Source organism: Ictalurus furcatus, chromosome 5 (assembly GCF_023375685.1).
Source record: "Ictalurus furcatus strain D&B chromosome 5, Billie_1.0, whole genome shotgun sequence".
In the NCBI taxonomy this organism is placed as follows: Eukaryota; Metazoa; Chordata; class Actinopteri; order Siluriformes; family Ictaluridae; genus Ictalurus; species Ictalurus furcatus.
Window position 1 is genome coordinate 25,463,243 of NC_071259.1, and position 20,792 is coordinate 25,484,034.

Sequence of the window (20,792 nt, forward strand, 5' to 3'; positions counted from 1 at the left end):
TATGCTGTCATACTGAACATATCCTTTGTGTAAATGGAAAAAAAATGGAAATAAGCAGTTTTGTGCATTTTCCTTTCTTATTGTTGTAGACGGTTAAGTTGGTCTGTATTGAAATGTCATTGTGGGATGCAATCAAATGTTTTTAGCATTTGCTTGTGTAGGCGTTGTAATCAGCCACACAGATGATAGATTTCCTCTCCTGTAATAATAAGCCACCTCTCTTGTGGAATTACAGTCTTGGTGTTATTACTCGGCCCGTGCTTAAATCAGCAATATCTTTTTTTTTTTTTTTTGGACCGTGCGCTCATTTACCTAGTACTTCTAGTACTTTATTTAGTGTCTACATATTTTATTTATTCATGTTTGTTTGTTTGTGTTGTGCAATGCTCTTTAGCATATTTGTATTTTTGCAGCTGCTACTGTATGCAACAGTACTACTCACCTACTGCACTTTTCATTTCTTTTCACTTTTGAGTTGGCGCCATCCTCAGAATGACGTCGTAACCTCAGTGACTCACCAGTGGCCAGAAAATGGAATTTCCAGGATTTCTTTGTGCTGTCACACTCTAGTGTAGTAGTGTAGTGCTTAAAGAATCTTCATTTTTTTTTTTTTTGTACATTTACCTTTTTTCCATCCATCCATCCATCCATCTTCTTATCCTTCCTTCAGGGTCACAGGGAAACCTGGAGCCTATCCCAGGAAGCATCGGGCACAAGGCGGGGTACACTTTGGACAGGGTGTTTACCTTTTTTTTCATTTTTAAATCTAGCGTACTAGGTTTAAAAATTGATGCTATTATTGTGACAGTTGTATACAGTGTTTGTTTTAGTATCAAAAACGCTTTAGTTGGACTGTCCATTTTATCTCTGTACCAATATTACTATGGAGAGGTGTGAATTGTTTGCTTAGCATGGAGCTCACATCCCTCCCCTTTCCCTTCACCCCTGCTCACCAGCACCTAAACACGGAGTCATGATACTCTAAACACAGAAACCCAACAGTGCCCTGACTAAACTCATAACAGATTTGCAGCGATAAAACAATTCATCGTTGTTACCCAGAGGAGGATGGGTTCCCTTCTGAGTCCGGTTCCTCTCTAGGTTTCTTCCTCTTAACATCTTAGGGAACTTTTCCTTGCCACTGTCGCCACCGGCTTGCTCAATTGGGATAAATTTGCACATTTAAAATCTGTATACTGTTTATATGTTTCTGTAAAGCTCCTTAGAGACAATGTCCATTGTAAAAAGCGTTATACAAATAAAATTGAATCGAATTTGTTTGTTTATACTGATTGAAATCCGATATCCGATAAGAGGATTTCCATTCCGCCGGCAGAATAGAATGCCAGTTTACTGCTAGGAAGGGTTAAGTGAACACTTAATAGTGCTGGGATGAGTCCTAAAACCTGGAAATTAGTTAGCATTTTAGCACTAACAGTTCCCAAAGTCAATAGTTTTTTTGAATGGATTTTTGGTTAAATGCCTGAAATAAGGTCTGTGGTTAACACAAGCTCAAGATATTTTCACGTTTTATTCTACAACATAAAATACATCAGTAATTCCCAACTTGTGATTTCTTTTTTTTATAGCTTTTGCATGTCTTGAAAAAGACTGCTGCAAACAAGTGGCTAAATGGGACTAAAGAGGTTCTCGGGGACATTAAAGGTCATCATGGCGAACAGGAAAACTCATCTACTATAGCCTCGTTGTGTTTATACTTGTGCTCTTGCAAACTATTCCAACTCTAATTTTCCAACCTATAGATTTACCAATTTATAGTAATTTCCAATTGTACTGTTTGTTAAATAAAAATCGAAAGAGTTGTCGGAAGCTTAGTGGTAGTGACGTTGAAGGCATGCGACCGTGGTGTAGTTCATTTATAGCCTAACAATAGCTTTTTACTTCTGGTGATTGTATTTAGGCTTCAAAATACATAAAACTCGTGTTCATTTGTGAAGATTAAATTGATGAACAAAACGTGAAAGAGTCATTGTTGGTCACACAGCTTATTTTCTGCAATAATCCAAAAGCCAATGGGAAAAATCCGATTGGATTTTTGTCGAGGGAACCAGGGTGATACTAACTTCCAGGTTGGCGTACAACAATGCGTCCTCCCTACAACACACTATTAGCCTGCATTATCCCCTCTTGCTGTGAATAGCATGAGATTCAGCCAATGATTTTCACACTCTCGTTCACATTCTGTACATTGTGAAAGCTTACAGCATTATCAAGTCTTTTTATGTTGCAGCGGACTTGTGGATCATTCATATTCTAGTGAGTTGTTTTATTTTTTTTTACCCATCAGTCATGCTGGCAGCTCCAAGTAGCGTAGCATGTAGCATAACACTGCATAGCTTGCTTCTGTCAAGCTGATGACAGCCCTTCATTCAGTATACGTCGCCACGCATTGGCACTGCAAAGCCGAACCCAAGCACAAGCCTCCTGTTTATACGGAAAGTGTCTTTCATTTTCTTAACGCAGCTGTTCTCTTTCTTTCTGATTGCGTTCTGTTTTCATGTGTTTAGAACAGTGTTAAAAGTATAATACTTTTAAGATTTTGGACATACAGTTCTGTGCAAAAGTTTTAGGCACCCGATTTTTCTTTTCTTTTTTTAAGTGCATTCGAACTTTGTTATAGATTTTTATTTTATGACTTCTACATTGTCAAGTCAGTACAGAATCTTTTTAGATTTCCAAACATTAGAGTTACAGCACAGAATTAAATGTTACAGAAAAATGTTTGGATGTCAGTAAAGAAAGCAGCATATTGAGTGGTAAGAGACACTTTTCAGACAAAAAAAACCATAATGAAGGCTGCTGGGTTTTACTGCAAAAATATGAAGCAAGTGCAACAGTGAAAGTCTCCAGAAGAGCCATGGCTGGTTATACAAGATGCTCAATAAAACGTACAGCTCCTTTCCTTATAAAACTGCACTAATTCTACCTGTAGCTACTTTTATTTTTTTAAAGCAAAGGGTCGTCACTCCAAATATTGCCTTTGTTTCATTTATTACTGTTTACTGCTATTCATAGTATTTTTAGATTGAAAACATTTAATTTAATTATTTTTGAAGGCATCTTTGCTCTACAGCATTTCTTTGCATGTGCCTAAGACTTTTGCAGAGTACTGTAAGTATGTATTCGATAGCAGATTGTTTCACATAAGTGATGACATCATTCTGTACATTGCGCCATTAAGTGAAATACTTGGCTGCCGTACTGGTGCTCATTCTCCCTGCTTTGAAATGAATGTCTATGGAAGTTAAAAAAAAAAAAAAGGAACTCTTTATCCGGATATCCGCAAAGCTGCTTTGTGACAGTGTCCATTGTTAAAAGTGCTACAGTATATAAATAGAATTGATTTGAATTCAACATATTTGCAGTAATGAAGCTCTGATCTTAAAAATGTCAATCATACCCTGCAGATAAGCAAAAATGGAAGAATCTATAAATCATGACAAATTTATTGATTCATATTGATATTAAAGAGCACCTATGATGGTTTTGAAACGTGCCTAATTTTGTTTTAAAGGTCTCATACTGTAAATTTGCAAGCATCCAAGGTCAAAAAACACTTTAATGTGCTCATAATTTAAACTGCAGCATTACCTTTTTTCTCCAACGTCACAAACGACTCTTTCAATGATCTGTTCTAAAGCATTCCTTCTAAACTACTCCTTTCAGAGAGCATACTCTGCTCTGATTGGTCAGATGTCCCAGTCTGTTGTGATTGGTCTACTGCTGTCAGCGTGTGTCGAAAAGGAAAGGCCCTCTACCATAACGAGTTTCAGTTACGTCTGTTTGTGAGCAGCCGATGAAAACCAGAGGCGTGGCTTTTTGTTACAAACCTACATAGGTTAGTACAGGAAGTAAAGTCTGGAATCACGTTTCAGCTGTTCAGAATCGCTTCCTTCTTTTGGGAGTCAATAACCCCGTTGTCGTGCACTTTGATTTTTGAAACTTTGCAGATGTTTTTACATTCACAAACAGCTCTATAACACACTACATGAAAGGTAATATTTGAAAAAACATAATAAGTGCACTTTAATTAGAATGATAAGAATCCTTTTACAACTCAGTCTTTAGTTTGTCTAAGTCAGTTTCCATTTGTTCACAAGGTAAATCATTAGTCACACCAAATAAACATTCACCTAAAATGAAGAAATATTCTCTATATCTTTCATTTTACCTTTGATGTGTAAGGAAGAAAACATGATGGAATTTGCTGTTATAGGAAGATAATCAGTGATGAGGTGATTTTATGCAACCCAATGTGATTATATTCCCATAGCAACATGTCCTGAGGTGTTTTCTTCCTCTTATACCACAGCAATTCCACAATGTTTACAGATTTTGTTTTATTATTATTGTTTAAGGAGGCACGGTGGCTTAGTGGTTAGCACGTTTGCCTCGCAGTTCCGGGGTTGGAAGTTTCGAATCCCACCTCCACCCTGTGTGCATGGAGTTTGCATTTTCTCCCCAATGCTTCAGGGGTTTCCGCCGGGAACTCTGGTTTCTTCCTCCATTCCAGAGACATGCTCGGTAGACTGATTGGCATTTCCAAATTGTCCTTAGAGTGTGAGTGTTTGTGTGATTGTGCCCTGCGATGGGTTTACACCCTTCCCAAGGTGTTCCCCGCCTCATCCCCCACAACCCTGTGTAGGATAAGTGATATGGAAGATGGATGGATGAATTATTTATTAAACAACCACATCATGCATTTTATCCATTAATAATTACGTTTAATGTTCTGGAACATCTGAGAAACAAGTTAGTTCCTGTTATCACTTCTTATGACCAGTGTTTTTCTCGATCTCGAACTTAGGGGTGGATGTTATGACAAAAATTTGATATCACAGTTTGATATCACAAACAAATATATAGGTTGGCTAACAATTTTCCAGCAATACAAAAGAGTTTGCCTGCAAAACCAACAAAACAAATGTTACATTTTGTTAATGAAATGTAATTTTTCATATTTTAAAATAGCGTTTTTTTGGTCAAAATAAATAGAAAATATTTAACATTCAAAAGGGAAATTGTAACGTTTTATAGATTCATTAAAACAGCTTAAACACTAATCAGCTTGTTTGTGATTATTAAAAAATACATTTTAAAAATATCTAACAAATTTTAATTAAAAAAGACATCACAATACTATTTCATAGACCATACTATTTCAGAGAACATACTTTGAAATAATTTGTCACAATACCAATGCTGTATTGTTTTATCACCCCAGCCCTACTTAAGCCTACTTAAAAAAGTAAATTGTTAGATAAACAGTAAAGCCTCCATCGTAAAGACTTTGTGAAGGAAAACTCAAAGAAACAGCTTTACATCTGATTGTTACAAAGCACTGACACTGGTGACTCCTTCCATAAATGCTAAGTTAATGTCTTCACCATATCAACAGTTTTTTACATTTTCTAACACGTTTTTAATCCATTTATGTGCCGCGTCCACTATACAAGGTACTTGTGTAAATTATCCGTGCTTTGCCTTACATCCAAGTTTGTATTAATATAGAAATACCTTCTGACCAATCAGAATTGAGAATTCATTAGCACTGTGGTATAAATATGAACTCAAATACTGGCTCCAGCTCACCAGCAAATCCGAACTCCTACGTGTCCACATTATGGCCAAGTACCTTTATCTTGTTGGACCTGGTTTATCTTATTTGATGATGAAGTGTGTGTGGTATTGTGTTATCATTTTCCCAGGGTGAGCTATTGAGGAGAGTAAATTTGTTTGAATGGCAGCGTGCAAGCCGAACTCAATTGCTCAGTCTTCAGTGAAAATACGCTTCATTGCTACATGCATGCCTAAATGCAGTCAAGTGTGCCAAGTTAATCTTCATTGAAAATTCAAAGCAATTGCGTGAAAAATAGAGTGGATAAGAATCCTTCTGGGGTTTGGCCTAAATTCCAAGAGAAGCCAAGAACTGTAAATCAAGCCATAAGAAAACACACTGTGGGTAAATAAATAAAAACTACAGTTCTTGAAACAATCACTTGTTGATTTTGGATCCCAAATCTTGTGGAGGAAAAAGTAGCTGTGGCAGACAGTCAGTAACACTACTGGATATTTGTGAGTCAGTAAAAAAGTTACATTAATCAACCAGAGACATAATAAAGATATTTCTGTGATGGATAAATTTGACCAACGGAACATTCGTTCTGCACTGTTTTCAGCTTCTCCCATATGTCCTAGCTTGGTTTGCCTAGTACCTTACTACCGAATCCTGAGTTTGAATCAAATTTCATTTGATAGCTTCAGAAAACCATATTCAAAACAACAACAGCTATTATTATTATTATTATTATTATTATTATTATTATTATTACGCTTACTCTCTTGGCCAGGAATAGTTGTGGCATCATTCGGATTCGATTTCGGGATCTCCAGATTATTGTGTGAATGTTTTTTTGTTCCGCTGCTTAGGAACATTAGATGATAATCCATCCATCCAACCATTGATTTTATGTACTGCTTATTCTACACAGGGTCATGGGGGAGCCTGGAGTCTATCCCAGGGACCTCGGGGCACAAGGCAGGGGACAATCACACACACATTCACACACTACAGGCAGTTTGAAAATACCAATCAGCCTACAACACGTCTTAGACTTGGGAGGAAACCAGAGTACCCGGAGGAAACCCCCAAAGCACAGGGAGAGCATGCAAACCCTGCAAACGCAGGGCGGAGATTTGAACCCCACCCCACCCCCACCCAATTAGATGATAATTGTATCATTAAATTCTTCTTATTCTTCTTCTTATTATTATAAACCAAAGCTATCAAATAAAGTTCCAAAGCAAAAGAAATAATAATAATAATGGCAGCGCACTTCCCTAGTTGTAAAATATCCTGCACAATACCCCTAGCGGTCAAAAGCACACAATAACACCACTGAATGTATGAATGTGCACAACGCACCATTGTGTAGACCTATATGCAAGTTATTCGAGGTTGTGTTGTCCTTATTTGTCCATTGCTATCTAAAAGGCTTTTGAAAAATTTCAGTTTGAGGGTAACCAGCAGTCATAGAGCATGTATCTACATAGTCTTTCATGAGAAACGCTTTCCGAATGACTCTCTATGATCTGTGGCCCAATTTTGAACTTTGTATCATGATAAACACAGATGGAGAGTTGATCTTTAACGATATCAAAGCTGTTATGTTGGGACAATAATAAATAAGTTGTAGTAATAGTCATACTACGAAATCTATTATTAATGATTGTTGGTAGTGAAATTGCAACGCATTATTCAAAATCCTTTGAAATGTGACCCGTCTGAGTGTGACCCAAGTATTTGGCCTTATTTGTGTCCGCATGCCACGAAGATGCTCTCAGCTGAAACGCAGCGTGCTTATGATATCTCATTTTCGACAGATTATGCGCCTGAGCCCTTCCAAGCCCTCCAAGCAGTTATCACCTGTGTCCCTGCCTCGCGCCATCTGAGCCCTAACCCATAAAATCTGGAAATCATTTGTGTTAGTGTGTATAAAGTGTGTCCTCCGTTCCACAGCCCCTCTAGAGAGGGGTGCGAGCTTGATCATCTTCATTAGCTTACGCTCCTGCGGGAAAAGCTCCAAAATGAAATGTGTGTCGCCTACATTGGCTCGAGGAGCAGGTCTGCACCCGGCAATGAAAGCACCCATTTGGATCACAAAGAAAATGACTCATTTTTCAAGGTCGAAAAGTTGATCAAACAGAATATATACTTTCGCTTCTATCGTTGGCTAGCGTTTAATAGAGGAGATAGGCAGCATGAGGAAAGATCTGGAAGCATGTGTTAAGTATAGAAGTGCAGTTGATGTCATAAGTTTATATACGCCTCGCAGAATCTGCAAAATGTTAATAATTAAAAATAAATAAATAAATAAATAAGAGGGCTCATAAAAATTGCATTTTGTTTTCTTAATTTTTTTTTTTACTTTGTACTGCCCTGAATAATCTATTTCACGTCATTGTGAACAGGATGATTGGTGTAAATTGTATTTGTTTTGTTTAAATATCTGATTTTTTTTTTTCATTTAATACTGCCCTTCAGAAGCTACATATGACATTTACATGTTTCCTAGAAGATGAAATAATAACTACACTATATAGTAAATAATTTACACCCATCATCCTGTTCAAAAGTTTACACCCCCCTGGCTCTTAATGTATCGTGTTGCCTTCTTGAGAATCAATGAACGTGTGCACCTTTTGTAATAGTTGTGTACGAGTCCCTCAGTTGTCCTCAGTGTGAAAAAATGGATCTCCACATCATATAGCTGTATTGGAAAGGGGTCAAATATGCACAAGATGCTGGAAAAGTGAAGAATGTGCAGGACCTGGAGGATTTTTCTGAAGAACAGTGAGCAGTTTAACTGCTCAGGACAAACAAGGAACTCATGAACAACTATCACAAAACATAAACACAGTCATAGATCATCCAAGTAACAATACACAGTATTAAGAATCAAGGGTATGTGAACTTTTGCGTGGGTTCATTTGTGTAAATTCAGTTATGCTTGTGTCTTGTGGACTATATTTAAACATCTGATATGTTAAATAGCTTATTCAGGGCAGCACTAAATGAAAAAAACAAAATAATATTTTTATGATCCCTCGTTTTTTTTTTTTTTTTAATTTATATTTTATTATTAACATTTTGCAGACTTATGTAAACTTATGACCTCAACTGTATATTAACACTCCAAGTGTACTGCTTAAGTAAAACTTTTTTTTTAACCAAATTAAATTTTATCAGTCAATATTATCAGACATCAGACTTTTGAGCTGCTTAGTATTAGTGACCAAATGTATTTTTTACAAACAGCCAGAAGACGCCCTGGTTTTCAGAGAAAAGATTGATGAACGGCTGAGCACAGCAGTGTCTTTTCTGGTGCTATATTGTGTCTCGCCACTCTCTCCGTGTACACATTTAGGCATGAGACGTGTAGAACATGCTGCGAAAGCCATTAGTGGTTGGACATTAGTTAAGATAGCGAGCACGTGAAATGCGCAGTGGTCTTGGCAGGCGTCGTACACGTTAAGCCAGTGCGGGATGTTTTATTTCCGAGCACTCTCTTTGGCCGCCTGATGGATCTTTGTGCCGAAGATGAATCTCTACCATTAGTGCTCTTTGCTGTAGTGCAGAGTATTTATCACACAACAGATATATCTCAGACCAGATACATCACAATGCCATCCTTATATCACACTGCGAGGCGTCTCTGTGAGTGTGTGAGGATGTGTTAGAGAGAAGGGAACGTGAGGAGAGAGAGAGATTGAGCAATAGAGTGACATTAAGAGCAAGGTAGATGGAGGTGTAGATGAGGAAAACATGAGAGAGAAGGAAGAATGAGGGCCGACTTTGTTGTTCTTCTTTTCTCTCTCTTTTTTGTTCTTGATTGATTACCTCGTATCGAGTCTGACCAGCTTGTAAAGGGTTGGCCGTAATGTTTTATCCCATAAAATGGCTGTTAAATCAGGAGAGAGTGAACAGCTGTTGTTTTTTTCTTTCTTTCTCCATGCTGTTCTGTTTCCTGTGCATGCTAGTGCAAATAAAGTTTCCTGACTAAACTCAGTTACTGGCCCCAGCGAGAAAGAGATTAAAGTGAGTTTATCTATCTATCTATCTGTCTGTCTATCTATCTATCTATCTATCTATCTATCTATCTATCTATCTATCTATCTGTTTATTTGTTTGTTTGTTTGCTTTTTTATTTTATTGTTAATGTATTCATTCATTCATTTATTTGTGTCAATTACATTTTTCATTTGTTTATTTGTTTATCTGTTGTTTATTTATTTTTTGATGTTACTAAAAATTTTTGTTTGTTCATTTAATTCTTTTTTTGTTTTTCATTTAATTAGTCTTTTATTTATTCATATTTTCTTAGTAATCTCAGTTATTGACCCCGGTGAGAATGAGACTAAAGTGGTTTATTTTATTTTATTTTATTTTATTTTCATTGATTTCATTTTTTTTTTCTATTCATTTTTCTTTTCTTTTTTCTTTTTTGCTTGTTTGTTTGCTTGTTGGTGTATCTGTTTATTGGTTTAATTGTTCACTTATTTATTTGTATTTTGTGACTGTCAGTTACTGGTCCCAGTGTAACTGTGATGAAAGTGCTTCAGCTCCATCTCTCTCCTCCTGATGATGATTATATACTGTAACTGCTCAGGCAGTTCATTATGAATGGATACACCTATATGCAACACAGTGTCAAGAGAGGCCTGTTAATCTGTCGCGCTCACAAGTGCCTTGCCTTCTCTCAACATACATACGCACGTTCACATTCAGGCATTCTTTCTCTCTCCCAGTTTCTTTCAGTTTTTCTGGTAGTAGTGATTATGCAGTGATGTGTTTTGTCTGAAGAGTTTATGCTAAACTAACGTATATAAACCCAGCACTTTAGACCTTTCAGTATGTGGGCTCTATTTTCATGCAGATATAAGTACAGCGACATATTGCCTTTTTTTTTGGCTTTTTCTCTTGTGTTCACTTGCTCTACTTTTATCCCAAAACTGTGCTAACATTGTAACCTCTCGGGACTCTCTCTTCTCACAGACACAAGGATGAAACGCTATTTTTCTTACTTAAGCCAAGGCCTTAAAAGCCATGTCCCATTTCTTCCAACCTGTTTTAGTGAAGGCATAAGGGCACTCTAATTTCAAAAATACATAGGCTGCTTCACCCAACTGCTAACTAAATACTCCTAGCTGAATTATTTTAAACAAAGGCTATTTGCAACTGGGTGAAAATAGTTTTTTAGTTCTAACGCTTGATCACGAACTTGGCTATTGGTTTGCACATTATAGTAACCTAACATTAGGTAGCTACCTAGAGATTTGTTTTAATTGCATGATATAATGCTTAGCCTGACATTAGTCAGCTATCGTTAGCTGTAATTCAAGTCACAGGTTTATATTAGTGTGCTCATTCAGATGCGTTTCTATAGTAACAACTCATTCACAGGGACATGCATGATGCTAATATGATCATTTAAGACTAATAATAAAATGTGTTATTTAACAAAGAAAGAAGTATAATTATTAAACACTGAATCATTGATATGGTGATGTGACATTTTTGTAAGGAGTCTCCAGTGTCAGCACTTTGTAACAATCAGAGTTAAACCTTTTACAAACATATTTACAGATTTACACACATAATGTTGTTGGACTGTATACATATAAACATGAACTAAATGTATGTATTCATATGCATAAAAAGGTATATTTAAAATGAAATTGATAGGGAAAACCACCACAAATTATTAGTATTTATACCATCGCAACATTAGTATTTTGGTGCAAAGCTGTTTTTTTGGGGGGTTTTTTTGGTGTGAAGTACAGCTTCGAGACATCTACGGTAAGATGCAATTAGCATTTTGTTGTATCGTGGTTCAATTTTGGACCAATCCTCTCAGCAAATTATCTTCAATGCCCCAAGGTTATGCGGGTCCCTCTCGCAATTTCAAAATCCTCCATGCATTTTCAATGGGATTGAAATTAAAGACTGGCTTAGGCCGTGCATGGCGTTCTTGACTTCTTTTGGCTGTATGTTTGTGGTCATTGTACTGTTGAAACATCCATCTAATACCCCAGTACCATTTACACAGCCCCAGATCATGGTGCTCCCACTTCTGTACTCTACTGTAGGTATAGTGTTCTTGGGATAATACACACAACCTTTTTTTTTAATTATTCTCCAAACACGGTGAGCTTAATTATTGCCAAAGTGTTCTATTTTTGTTTCATCTGACCTGAATATATTGTTCCTCTAATTTGTTTAAAGGCTTTAAGATCTGCATCTCTGTGCTTCTTTTTTAAATAGAAGAGTTCTTCCTGTGCTTTGGGGGTTTCCTCCCCCAGTCCAAAGGCATGTGTTGTAGACTGACTGGCATTTCCAGATTGTCTGTCTGTATTGTGTGAATGGGTGTGTGAACGGGTGTGCGATTGTGTCCTGTGATGGGTTGGTCCTCCATCTAGAGTATCCCCTGCCTTGTGCCCCGAGTTCCCTGGGATAGGCTTCAAGCTCCCCGCGACCCTGTGTAGGATAAGATGTACAGAAAATGCATGGATAGATGGGAGTTTCGCCTGAGGTGTAGGATTAGAGATTGCGGTGCAGTTCATTGCTTATTGTTCTCTGTGTAACTGTTGTTCCTGCTGCTTTCAGGCCATCCTGCCACTCTTTTAAAGTGACTGCTGGTCTCTCTCTCTTACATTCCTTATCATTAGAAATCCAGCATGGCACACTTGTCCCCTGTAATTAGTTGTAATTAGTTGTAGTTCCAGGACACCTGCATATTATTGAACCAGTTCTACTGATGGGGATGTTTGCTATGCCGCTATACCTTTTCCATTCAAGCATTGCTTAATTTTGTCCCTGAGAACATTAGGCAGCTCCTTCACCTTCACAGTGATTGATACTTGATGGAAATCTTCCCAACTTAATTATTATTATTATTATTATTATTATTATTATTATTATTATTATTTTTAATAATGAATCTTATATATATATGCCTGAATACTTTTTCCTCATCAGTTTTTTTTTAAACATATCTTATTTTTAAGTTTTTGAGTCTGTACATTTGCATACAAATCTAGAAATAAAACATCAAAATATTTTATGTTTAAATTTGAGGTGGATATATGCACTGGAAGTACTGTAAATGAAACAACAAAAACAAAAGTGAATATTTATTTCTTCTCACTACAGCTTCTGTCACATTGGTAGACCATTAGTGCAATTTGTGTTACTAAATAAGAATATTCTATTTCTCTTATATATATGCACTTCTGTTTTATTTTGGTGTTTAAAGGTGCGCATACAATGTGGCCAATGCTATTTTTTATTTTTATATTTTATTTTATTTTATTGTTGTTTATTATGTATGTTTTGCTAGGGCACAGATAAACACATCCTTAACAAATAAGAAGTGGCTGCTAAATGTAATTCAGAACGATGGCACATCTTTACTCACTGAATATTATATAAATGACTGAATCAATCGAATGTGTGACAAAGCTAATTAAATGTCTCACTAAATATATTGTTATCATATAAATGAAGAGCCAGTAAACACCCACATAAGCGTGCGAGGAGACAGAAAACATATTTATTACTAGTCATTATGAAAATGTCACTATGGTGAGCCACTACTGCGCAATCTCTTCTGAGTGGAATTGGGAAGAGCTGATTTGATTGGACATTGCAGCAGCACGCCTAGTCATTCATTTGAATGATTCATTTTCTCTCTCTTTAGATGCCCTCCATGGCCGTACAGAGGGCGGTGTTTATGCAAAGTGTGCGCTGGGGCGTATGGAGTCCTTTCTCTGATCCCGATGGCCAGTATGAAAGTGTGTGTGTTAGTCTGCAGGGTGGCTCCCTACCCAACCCCTATGGAGTTATGGTTTACACAGCACACACACAGCAGGTAAAGATTTAACACATAACGTACAAATTTCACAACACTTGATACAAGAAAGACATCATTTGAGCCAAACGTTTTAGTGCTATACTTGGGATCGAAACCAGAAACTTGGATGGTAGTGGTGGTGGTGGTGTGTAAATTTTAAACCAGTGCCAAGCTTAAAATAAAAATATATATTATACCCTCTCATTAATGCATTCTGCTTCCATCTAGATATTTCACAAATTAAACAAAACAAAAAAAAAGTGTAAATTGTGGACAGTGGTGCTTGAAAGTTTGCGAACCCTTTAGAAATGACTGTATATCTTCATAAATATGACCTAAAACATTGTCAGATTTTCACACAAATCTTAAAAGCAGATAAAGAGAACTCAATTAAACAATTGAGAAAAAAATATTATACTTTGTCATTTATTTGTTGAGGAAAATAATCCATTAATACATATCTGTGAGTTCCAAAAGTATGTGAACCTTTGCTTTTAGTATCTGGTGTGACCCCCTTGTTGAGTTTATCTTTATCTACCTTTAAGACTTGTGTAGAAAATTCTAAAGGGTTCACAAAATTTCAAGCACCATTGTATGTGCCCAACTACTTTTGGGAGAATATCCTGAGGTGTAGTAAAACAAAGCATACCATCCAATCATGGAAAACACTGTCATCCATCTTGTTTAAAAAAAAAAAAAAAAAAAAAGTTTGCGATCTATGAATGCATTTGCATTCTTCTTTTTTTTTCCTTTTACTCTACACCACACACACACACACACACACACACACACATCCACACACACAAGCTCAAATCTTATACTGCTACAATTATAATAATGGTGCTAGTGTAATTATGTAATTACCGTATTCATTATTGAAGTCTAGTGAAAAAGCTTCACTGTCCGGACAGATCAGTCCAGGAGGAGTGCAACAGATCTCCGCGAGTCCTATGGGCCGACACTAACCGCCATTACACCCTCATTATTGTATTAGCTCCATCCTGTTGTGCTACTGTCATATTAAAGCCAATTAGCATCATTAGACGAAGCCCTGCAGTAACATCAGCGTATCAGCTCCTCCCAGGCAGCTCAGCTCTGGACCAGTGCTGCAGCTAACACGCCGTGGTACAGAGATAATCCACTGCATATTTCCTCATTGGATGAAGTTTTGCTCACTAAAACAATGGCATGCGAGTGTTTAGTGCAGTTTAGGGTTATGGTTCCTCTGATAGGTTTGTTAAGAATGATACATTAAACTTGTGTAAACTCCAACCAAACTGACACATTGTGCTTCCTCGCTCTCTTCCAGACCGATGCAGAAGGAAGCGTTATCAAATTCAAGTTTACGAACAACTTGGAAGGCGCCACTTCCACTGTGACGTCAAAATCAATCTCTCAGGAAAAGCCTCAACCTAAGAAGTGGCACGCCACATCCCACGGTAACTTTTTTTTCCCCTTAAGAATACATTTTTCACAGATTTTGAGCCAAAAGGTCTAGTATCTAATACATCAGTCTTCAATCCGGGATTTTTGCGACCACATAAATGAATGCAAAATCAAGCAAACTCCACAATATTTGGAGGAGCTTGCAAATTTTGTAAATTAGCACAGATTTAGGCCAAGACGCATCATGTGACGTCATCACCAAAGCCCTCTGTGATTCACGTGCATCGAACAACTAAAAGGCCTCGTTTACCAACAAACATCACTGTGAAAGGAGGTGCAATTTTGTCCAATTCAAGTAGTTTTCCACAAAAAAAAAACCTCTGCAAGTTGCATTGGCAATTTTGAGGAAAAATAAACACAGAAAAATCAAGCATTTCTGGCCACAACAATCACAAGAAATCTCTGCGAAATCCTGTACGGACTGTAACAGCCAGTCTAATTGATAAATTGCAAAGATGTGTGTCCTCTATTTTTAATTAATTATTTTTTTTCTGAATGGGGAAAAAAGAAATGTACCTCTATTATAAGATTTACTTACAAATAAGAACAGTGAAGGTTAAAAAAAATTAATGTGTGTAGATGCAACAAGACAACAATCCAAAGAATAAGATAAGATCACCAGAAAAATATAGTTTACCAAAGAAAATATAAAAAATAATGAACAAAAAGCATGAAGTTGAAATTTCTCGCTCGCCCTCTAGATCTGATTAGAAGAAGGAAATTTGTCAGGGAACATGATAACAGCTATTTCAGGAACAATAGGGGATGAATATTGCAGGAGAGGATCCAAATGTGGCTTATAGATGATAGAGGTTTCAAAAGGTTGTACTTTCAGAACAGGAGATGCAGTCTTTTGTACTGCTGATTAGTTTGTTTTTGTTTTTATTATTAATATACATGCATCATACACTTTATTAGAAACACCCGTACCCCTACCCATTAATGCAGTTATCCAATCAGCCAATCATGTCGCAGCAGTTCATAAAATCACAAAGATACTTGTCAAGAGCTTTATATTCACATTTAATATTAGAATTGGGGAAAAACAATCTCAAGTTATTTTGACTGTGGCGTGGTTGTTGGAACCAGACTGACTGGTTTGAGTATTTCAGAAATTGCTGATCTCCTGGGATTTTCACACGCAAGTCTCTAGAGTTTGCACCGAATTGCACAAAAACATCCAGTGAGCAGCAGTTCTGCAAATGGAAGCACTTCGTTAGTGAAAGAGCTCAGAGGAGAATGGCCATGCTGGGTTGAGCTGACAGGAAGTCTACAGTAACTCAAACAAGCACTCTTTACTACCATGATGAGCAGAAAAGCATCTCAGAATGTACAACATGTCAAACTTTAAGGCAGATCTACAATAACACTAGAAGACCACATCAAGTTCCCCTCCTGTCAGCCAGGAACAGGAATCTGCAGTTACAATCGGCTCATTGAACCTGCAAATCACAGGCTTTTCCAAACTGGAAATGTTAAAGTTGGAAAAATGTTGCCTGGTCTAGTTCCAGTTGGTCTTGAACTGTCTAGGTTGGGTTCACCTGTGCTATTTCACACAGCAACAGCTCCTCTTAAATGTGTCCGTTTTGCGTTATACAGTATACTATTTATACAGTTATATATATATATATATATATATATCCTCAAATGGAAGGTGGAGGAGCACAAGGTCTCTAACATCCACCAACTCCGTGATGTCGTCATGGAGGAGTGGAAGAGGACTCCAGTGGCAACCTGTGAAGCTCTGGTGAACTCTATGCCCAAGAGGGTTAGGGCAGTGCTGGAAAATAATGGTGGCCACACAAAATATTGACAGTTTGGGCCCAATTTGGACATTTTCACTTAGGGGTGTACTCACTTTTGTTGCCAGTGGTTTAGACATTAATGGCTGTGTGTTGAGTTATTTTGAGGGGACAGTAAATTTACACTGTTACACAAGCTGTACACTCACTACTTTACATTGTAGCAAAGTGTCGTTTCTTCAGTGTTGTCACATTAAAAGATATAATCAAATATTTACAAAAATGTGAGGGGTGTACTCACTTTTGTGAGATACTGTGTGTATATATATATATATATATATATATATATATATATATATATATATATATATATATATATATATATATATATATATATTTCACTTGAAAAGTGCTCATCCACTTGAACTTGAAATCAAAATTGGAACAAAAAAATCCATATAGTTTGCAAAAATATTTCCAAGTTTTCAAGTGATTGCATAAATATTAAGCCCTGATTTAGAATGCTAAATTAGTTCTTTTGGAAAGAGACATGGTTACAGCATTCAATTCCTAGCCTGTTAATGAAGTACTAGATTATTAGCACAATTTTTCAGTAGTTGAATTTATAGCCCTAAGTTTATTGCTTTATTTTGGAATCATAGAGACTAGCTCCTTTTGGAATTTTTGGAAAATTTGGAATATTACAGTATGAGCCACAAGACGATTTTAATTCAAAGCACAGATTATAAATTTGTTTGGTGGTCCAGTATCTTGTTGATATAAAAGTAATTTGACCTCATTTTGTTCTATGGCAGGGATTTCCTAACTGGGGAAAAATGACCTCAAATTTACACTGATCAGCCATAACATTAAAACCACCTACCTAATATTGTATAGGTCCCCCATGCGCCACCAAAACAGCACTGACCCTTCGAGGCATGGACTTCACAAGACAAGGTGTGCTGTGGTATCTGGCACCTATGGTACTGTTGTTAGCAGTACACCTTTAAGTCCTGTAAGGTGCATCCATTTTTATTGCTGAACTCCTACGCTAGTGCAGCATGGCAGGATGTTAAAAAAATTATGCAACAGCACATACACTCTTCATTTAAATGGCTTGTTTGTGACTCCCAATAACATTTCCATTTAATAGCACACTAAATCCTTGTTCATAGTTAGAGCAATATTTGTAATATTAATTTGTAAAATAAATGAATAAAACAAAAGCAAAAAAAAAAAAAAAACCCATTCCTAAATCAAATGACCTCACATAGGGTTTATACAAACTGTAAACATAGCCCTTATATAAACTCCAGCCAGATTGCTGGTCACTGTGGATTCCTTGCTTCAAACTACACTGTGGGTTTCACTGTGCAATAACAGCTATATGCAAGCTTGATTAAACCTTCTTCAATATAAAGCTGAGTGCTTCTTATTAAAGTTTTTTCTGAAGTTTGACTGAGTTGAAAGTCAACATGGCCCTGCAGTTCCTATAGATCTGTGTATTTGATAGAGAGCGTGTTCTGCTGAGGCTGCACAATGTGTGGACCATTAAACAGGGAATCCGGTATTGCCAGTCAAATTCACCTAACACTGGTTCAGATTTGGATTAGTTTTAGCAGGGGAGGTAATTTAAGTGATTACCAACAAGATGTGTGATTTTAATCGGCTCCAAATTGGTAATAATTCCAAAGCAAATTACCTTTTGTATTTTGCCGAACGCAAAGCTCCCAGAGTGAGAGTATTCTGGTTCAATCAATCTCATGGTAATTTTATAATTAAACCCAGTAATACTAACAGCCGTGCCTGCCCCTCCTGACAAGTAACATAGAAATGTCTTTTCGGACTATGATGTGCCTACATGAGTTATCTGTGGTAATTTAGGCAAATAGCATACATATTCTAATTCTAAATCCAACCAAATCACGTACCTATTTTTAATAAATCTACCGGATCTTCTTTAGTAAAACTAATTCCACTTAAAAAGGGATTGCGTTCCATTCTGTAGGCTTCCTTTAAAGGTACCTGATAGCATTCTCAGCGGCATCATGCATGCTAACATCGCCATGGATTCAAAATGTGGGTTTTATGGAGTTGCCTACATTCAGGTAAATACATGCGATGCTGCCTGAAATTCGGCCAATGTCTGAAAATTCATGGGGTAACTACCTTGCAAATGGGACAGCCTCTATCTCAGGAGACATCTAGGTAGTTGGGTTCAATTGCTAGTCAGTCCATTTGTTGTTATGAGTGTCTGTCTTGTTTCAGTACATTTGAGTCCAAGTGTGGGTCTAACTGATGCCTTGTGTGTCAGTCTCTGTGTTGGTCCTTATGTCAGTCATTGTGTCTGTCTAGGTGTTTGTCCATATTTCATTCCATGTGTCTGTATGAGCATTGGTCTGTAGTTTGGTCCGGGTGTTGGTCTGTAGTTTGGCCCGAGTGTTGGTCTGTAGTTTGGTCCGTGTGTTGGTCTGTAGTTTGGTCCGGGCGTTGGTCTGTAGTTTGGCCCGAGCGTTGGTCTGTAGTTTGGCCCGAGTGTTGGTCTGTAGTTTGGCCCGAGTGTTGGTCTGTAGTTTGGTCCGGGTGTTGGTCTGTAGTTTGGCCCGAGTGTTGGCCCACATCTTGGTCTATGTGTTGGTCCAAGTGTCAGTCCATGTGTTGGTCTGAGCGTTTGTCCATGTTTTGGTCCCTTAGTATGTCCGTGAGATTGTTTGAGTGTCATTCTGTCTGCATGTTTGTCTAAGTGTCTGTATGTGTTTCAGTCCAAGTTTTGTTCCAAGTGTGGGTCCTATTCTCAGCCCGAGAGTTGATTCCTATGTTGGTCCATGTTTCAGTCTGTTTCCATTATAAGTGTTAGTCTGTGTTTCTTGGTCCATGTGTCTGTTCGAGCGTGGGTCTGATGTTCACTCCATGGTTTGGTCCATGGTTTGTTCTGTGGTTTGTCCAAGTGTCGGCCTACATGTCAACCCACTTGTAAGTCAGAATGTTGGTCCATGTATCAATCCGAGGGGCAGTCAGAGTATTGTCCCTGTTTCTATCTGGGTATTGATCTATGTTTCACTCCTAGTGTTGGTCCATGGGACTGTCTGAGTGGTCTGCATGTTCTCCAGAACTTCAGTCTCTGTGTCACTCCATGTGGCAATCAGAGTGGCAGTTAGAGTGGCAGTGTGATTGTCATTTTGACCAGTTGAGTTACACAAAAAATAAGAATAAGTGGCTGGGCTCAATAACAGACTCTACTTCAGAGAGTAGAACATTTGAAAGTTCTTCTTCATTCCTCTCCTCTGATTTTGAGTGCTATTAAAGACCTTTTTTTTTTTTTTTTTTTTTTTTTTTAAAAACCTGGCACTTTAGTCATCAATTATAAACCACAAACTCAAGGTGATTGATCACATGGTCTTCATGTAATTCATTATTATACATTATTATTATTCTAATACATTATTATTCATTATTGTTTGCTGAACTAATGACAATGTTAATGTTTAAAAAGAACAGGCAACTCAGTAGCTGCCCATGGCAGAGACACACATATTTCTTTGAGGAGTTGCTGAATCAACAGCAATTTTCTTTTTTTATTCTCTGGAATGATGGTGTGCTTTGTTATTTTGCAAGCTAATTGAAGAGGATGAGGGTGAGGAGAAGCAGAGGCGTGCTCTTGTATGACTTTGATGTTAGTGGGTTAGGATCTGTAACATCCTATCACCACTGATCAATACTCAGACAGTCCCATTATCCTCACTGCTTGATATGCTTACAAATTCAACAAAACCCATGATTAGAATAAGTAATTAATAATGGTGGGATAAGTATCAGTTCACAGGCACTTCTGTAGGAAATCAGTAATTCCACTTAAACCCATACTGCTTATCAAAGCAGTCAGATTTGTTTAATTACACACAGATTACAAGATGTTGGAGTGGTGGCATTTCGCATTTTTCTTGTTTCGTTTTGTAGTGATCTGAACTGTGTCAGACACTTCTGATTTATCTGATAGTTTGTGATGGTAAAGCATCCTCTGCTACTGACAGCTGTGGTGAAGAACCCAAAGACTGCTCGTCCGTCATGTCAAGCTTAACGAGGTGTCAGTGCAGCTCACCAACACTCTCCTGATTAATTCATGCGAGACGCAAAGAAGTTCCACGCTGTCTGGTGAACGAGAGTGTGAGGA

The 20,792-nt window shown here is 37.4% G+C and overlaps 1 protein-coding gene across 2 annotated transcripts in view; it reads left to right on the forward strand.

Moving 5' to 3' along the window:
• nphp4 (nephronophthisis 4) overlaps positions 1–20,792 on the forward strand; it is a 208,992-nt gene that overhangs the window by 98,469 nt on the left and 89,731 nt on the right. For both annotated transcript variants that reach the window (XM_053625420.1, XM_053625421.1), the window contains exons 9-10: positions 13,281–13,451; positions 14,743–14,872. In XM_053625420.1, the coding sequence (XP_053481395.1) occupies positions 13,281–13,451; positions 14,743–14,872 (301 nt within the window). The remainder of the gene's footprint in view (positions 1–13,280; positions 13,452–14,742; positions 14,873–20,792) is intronic.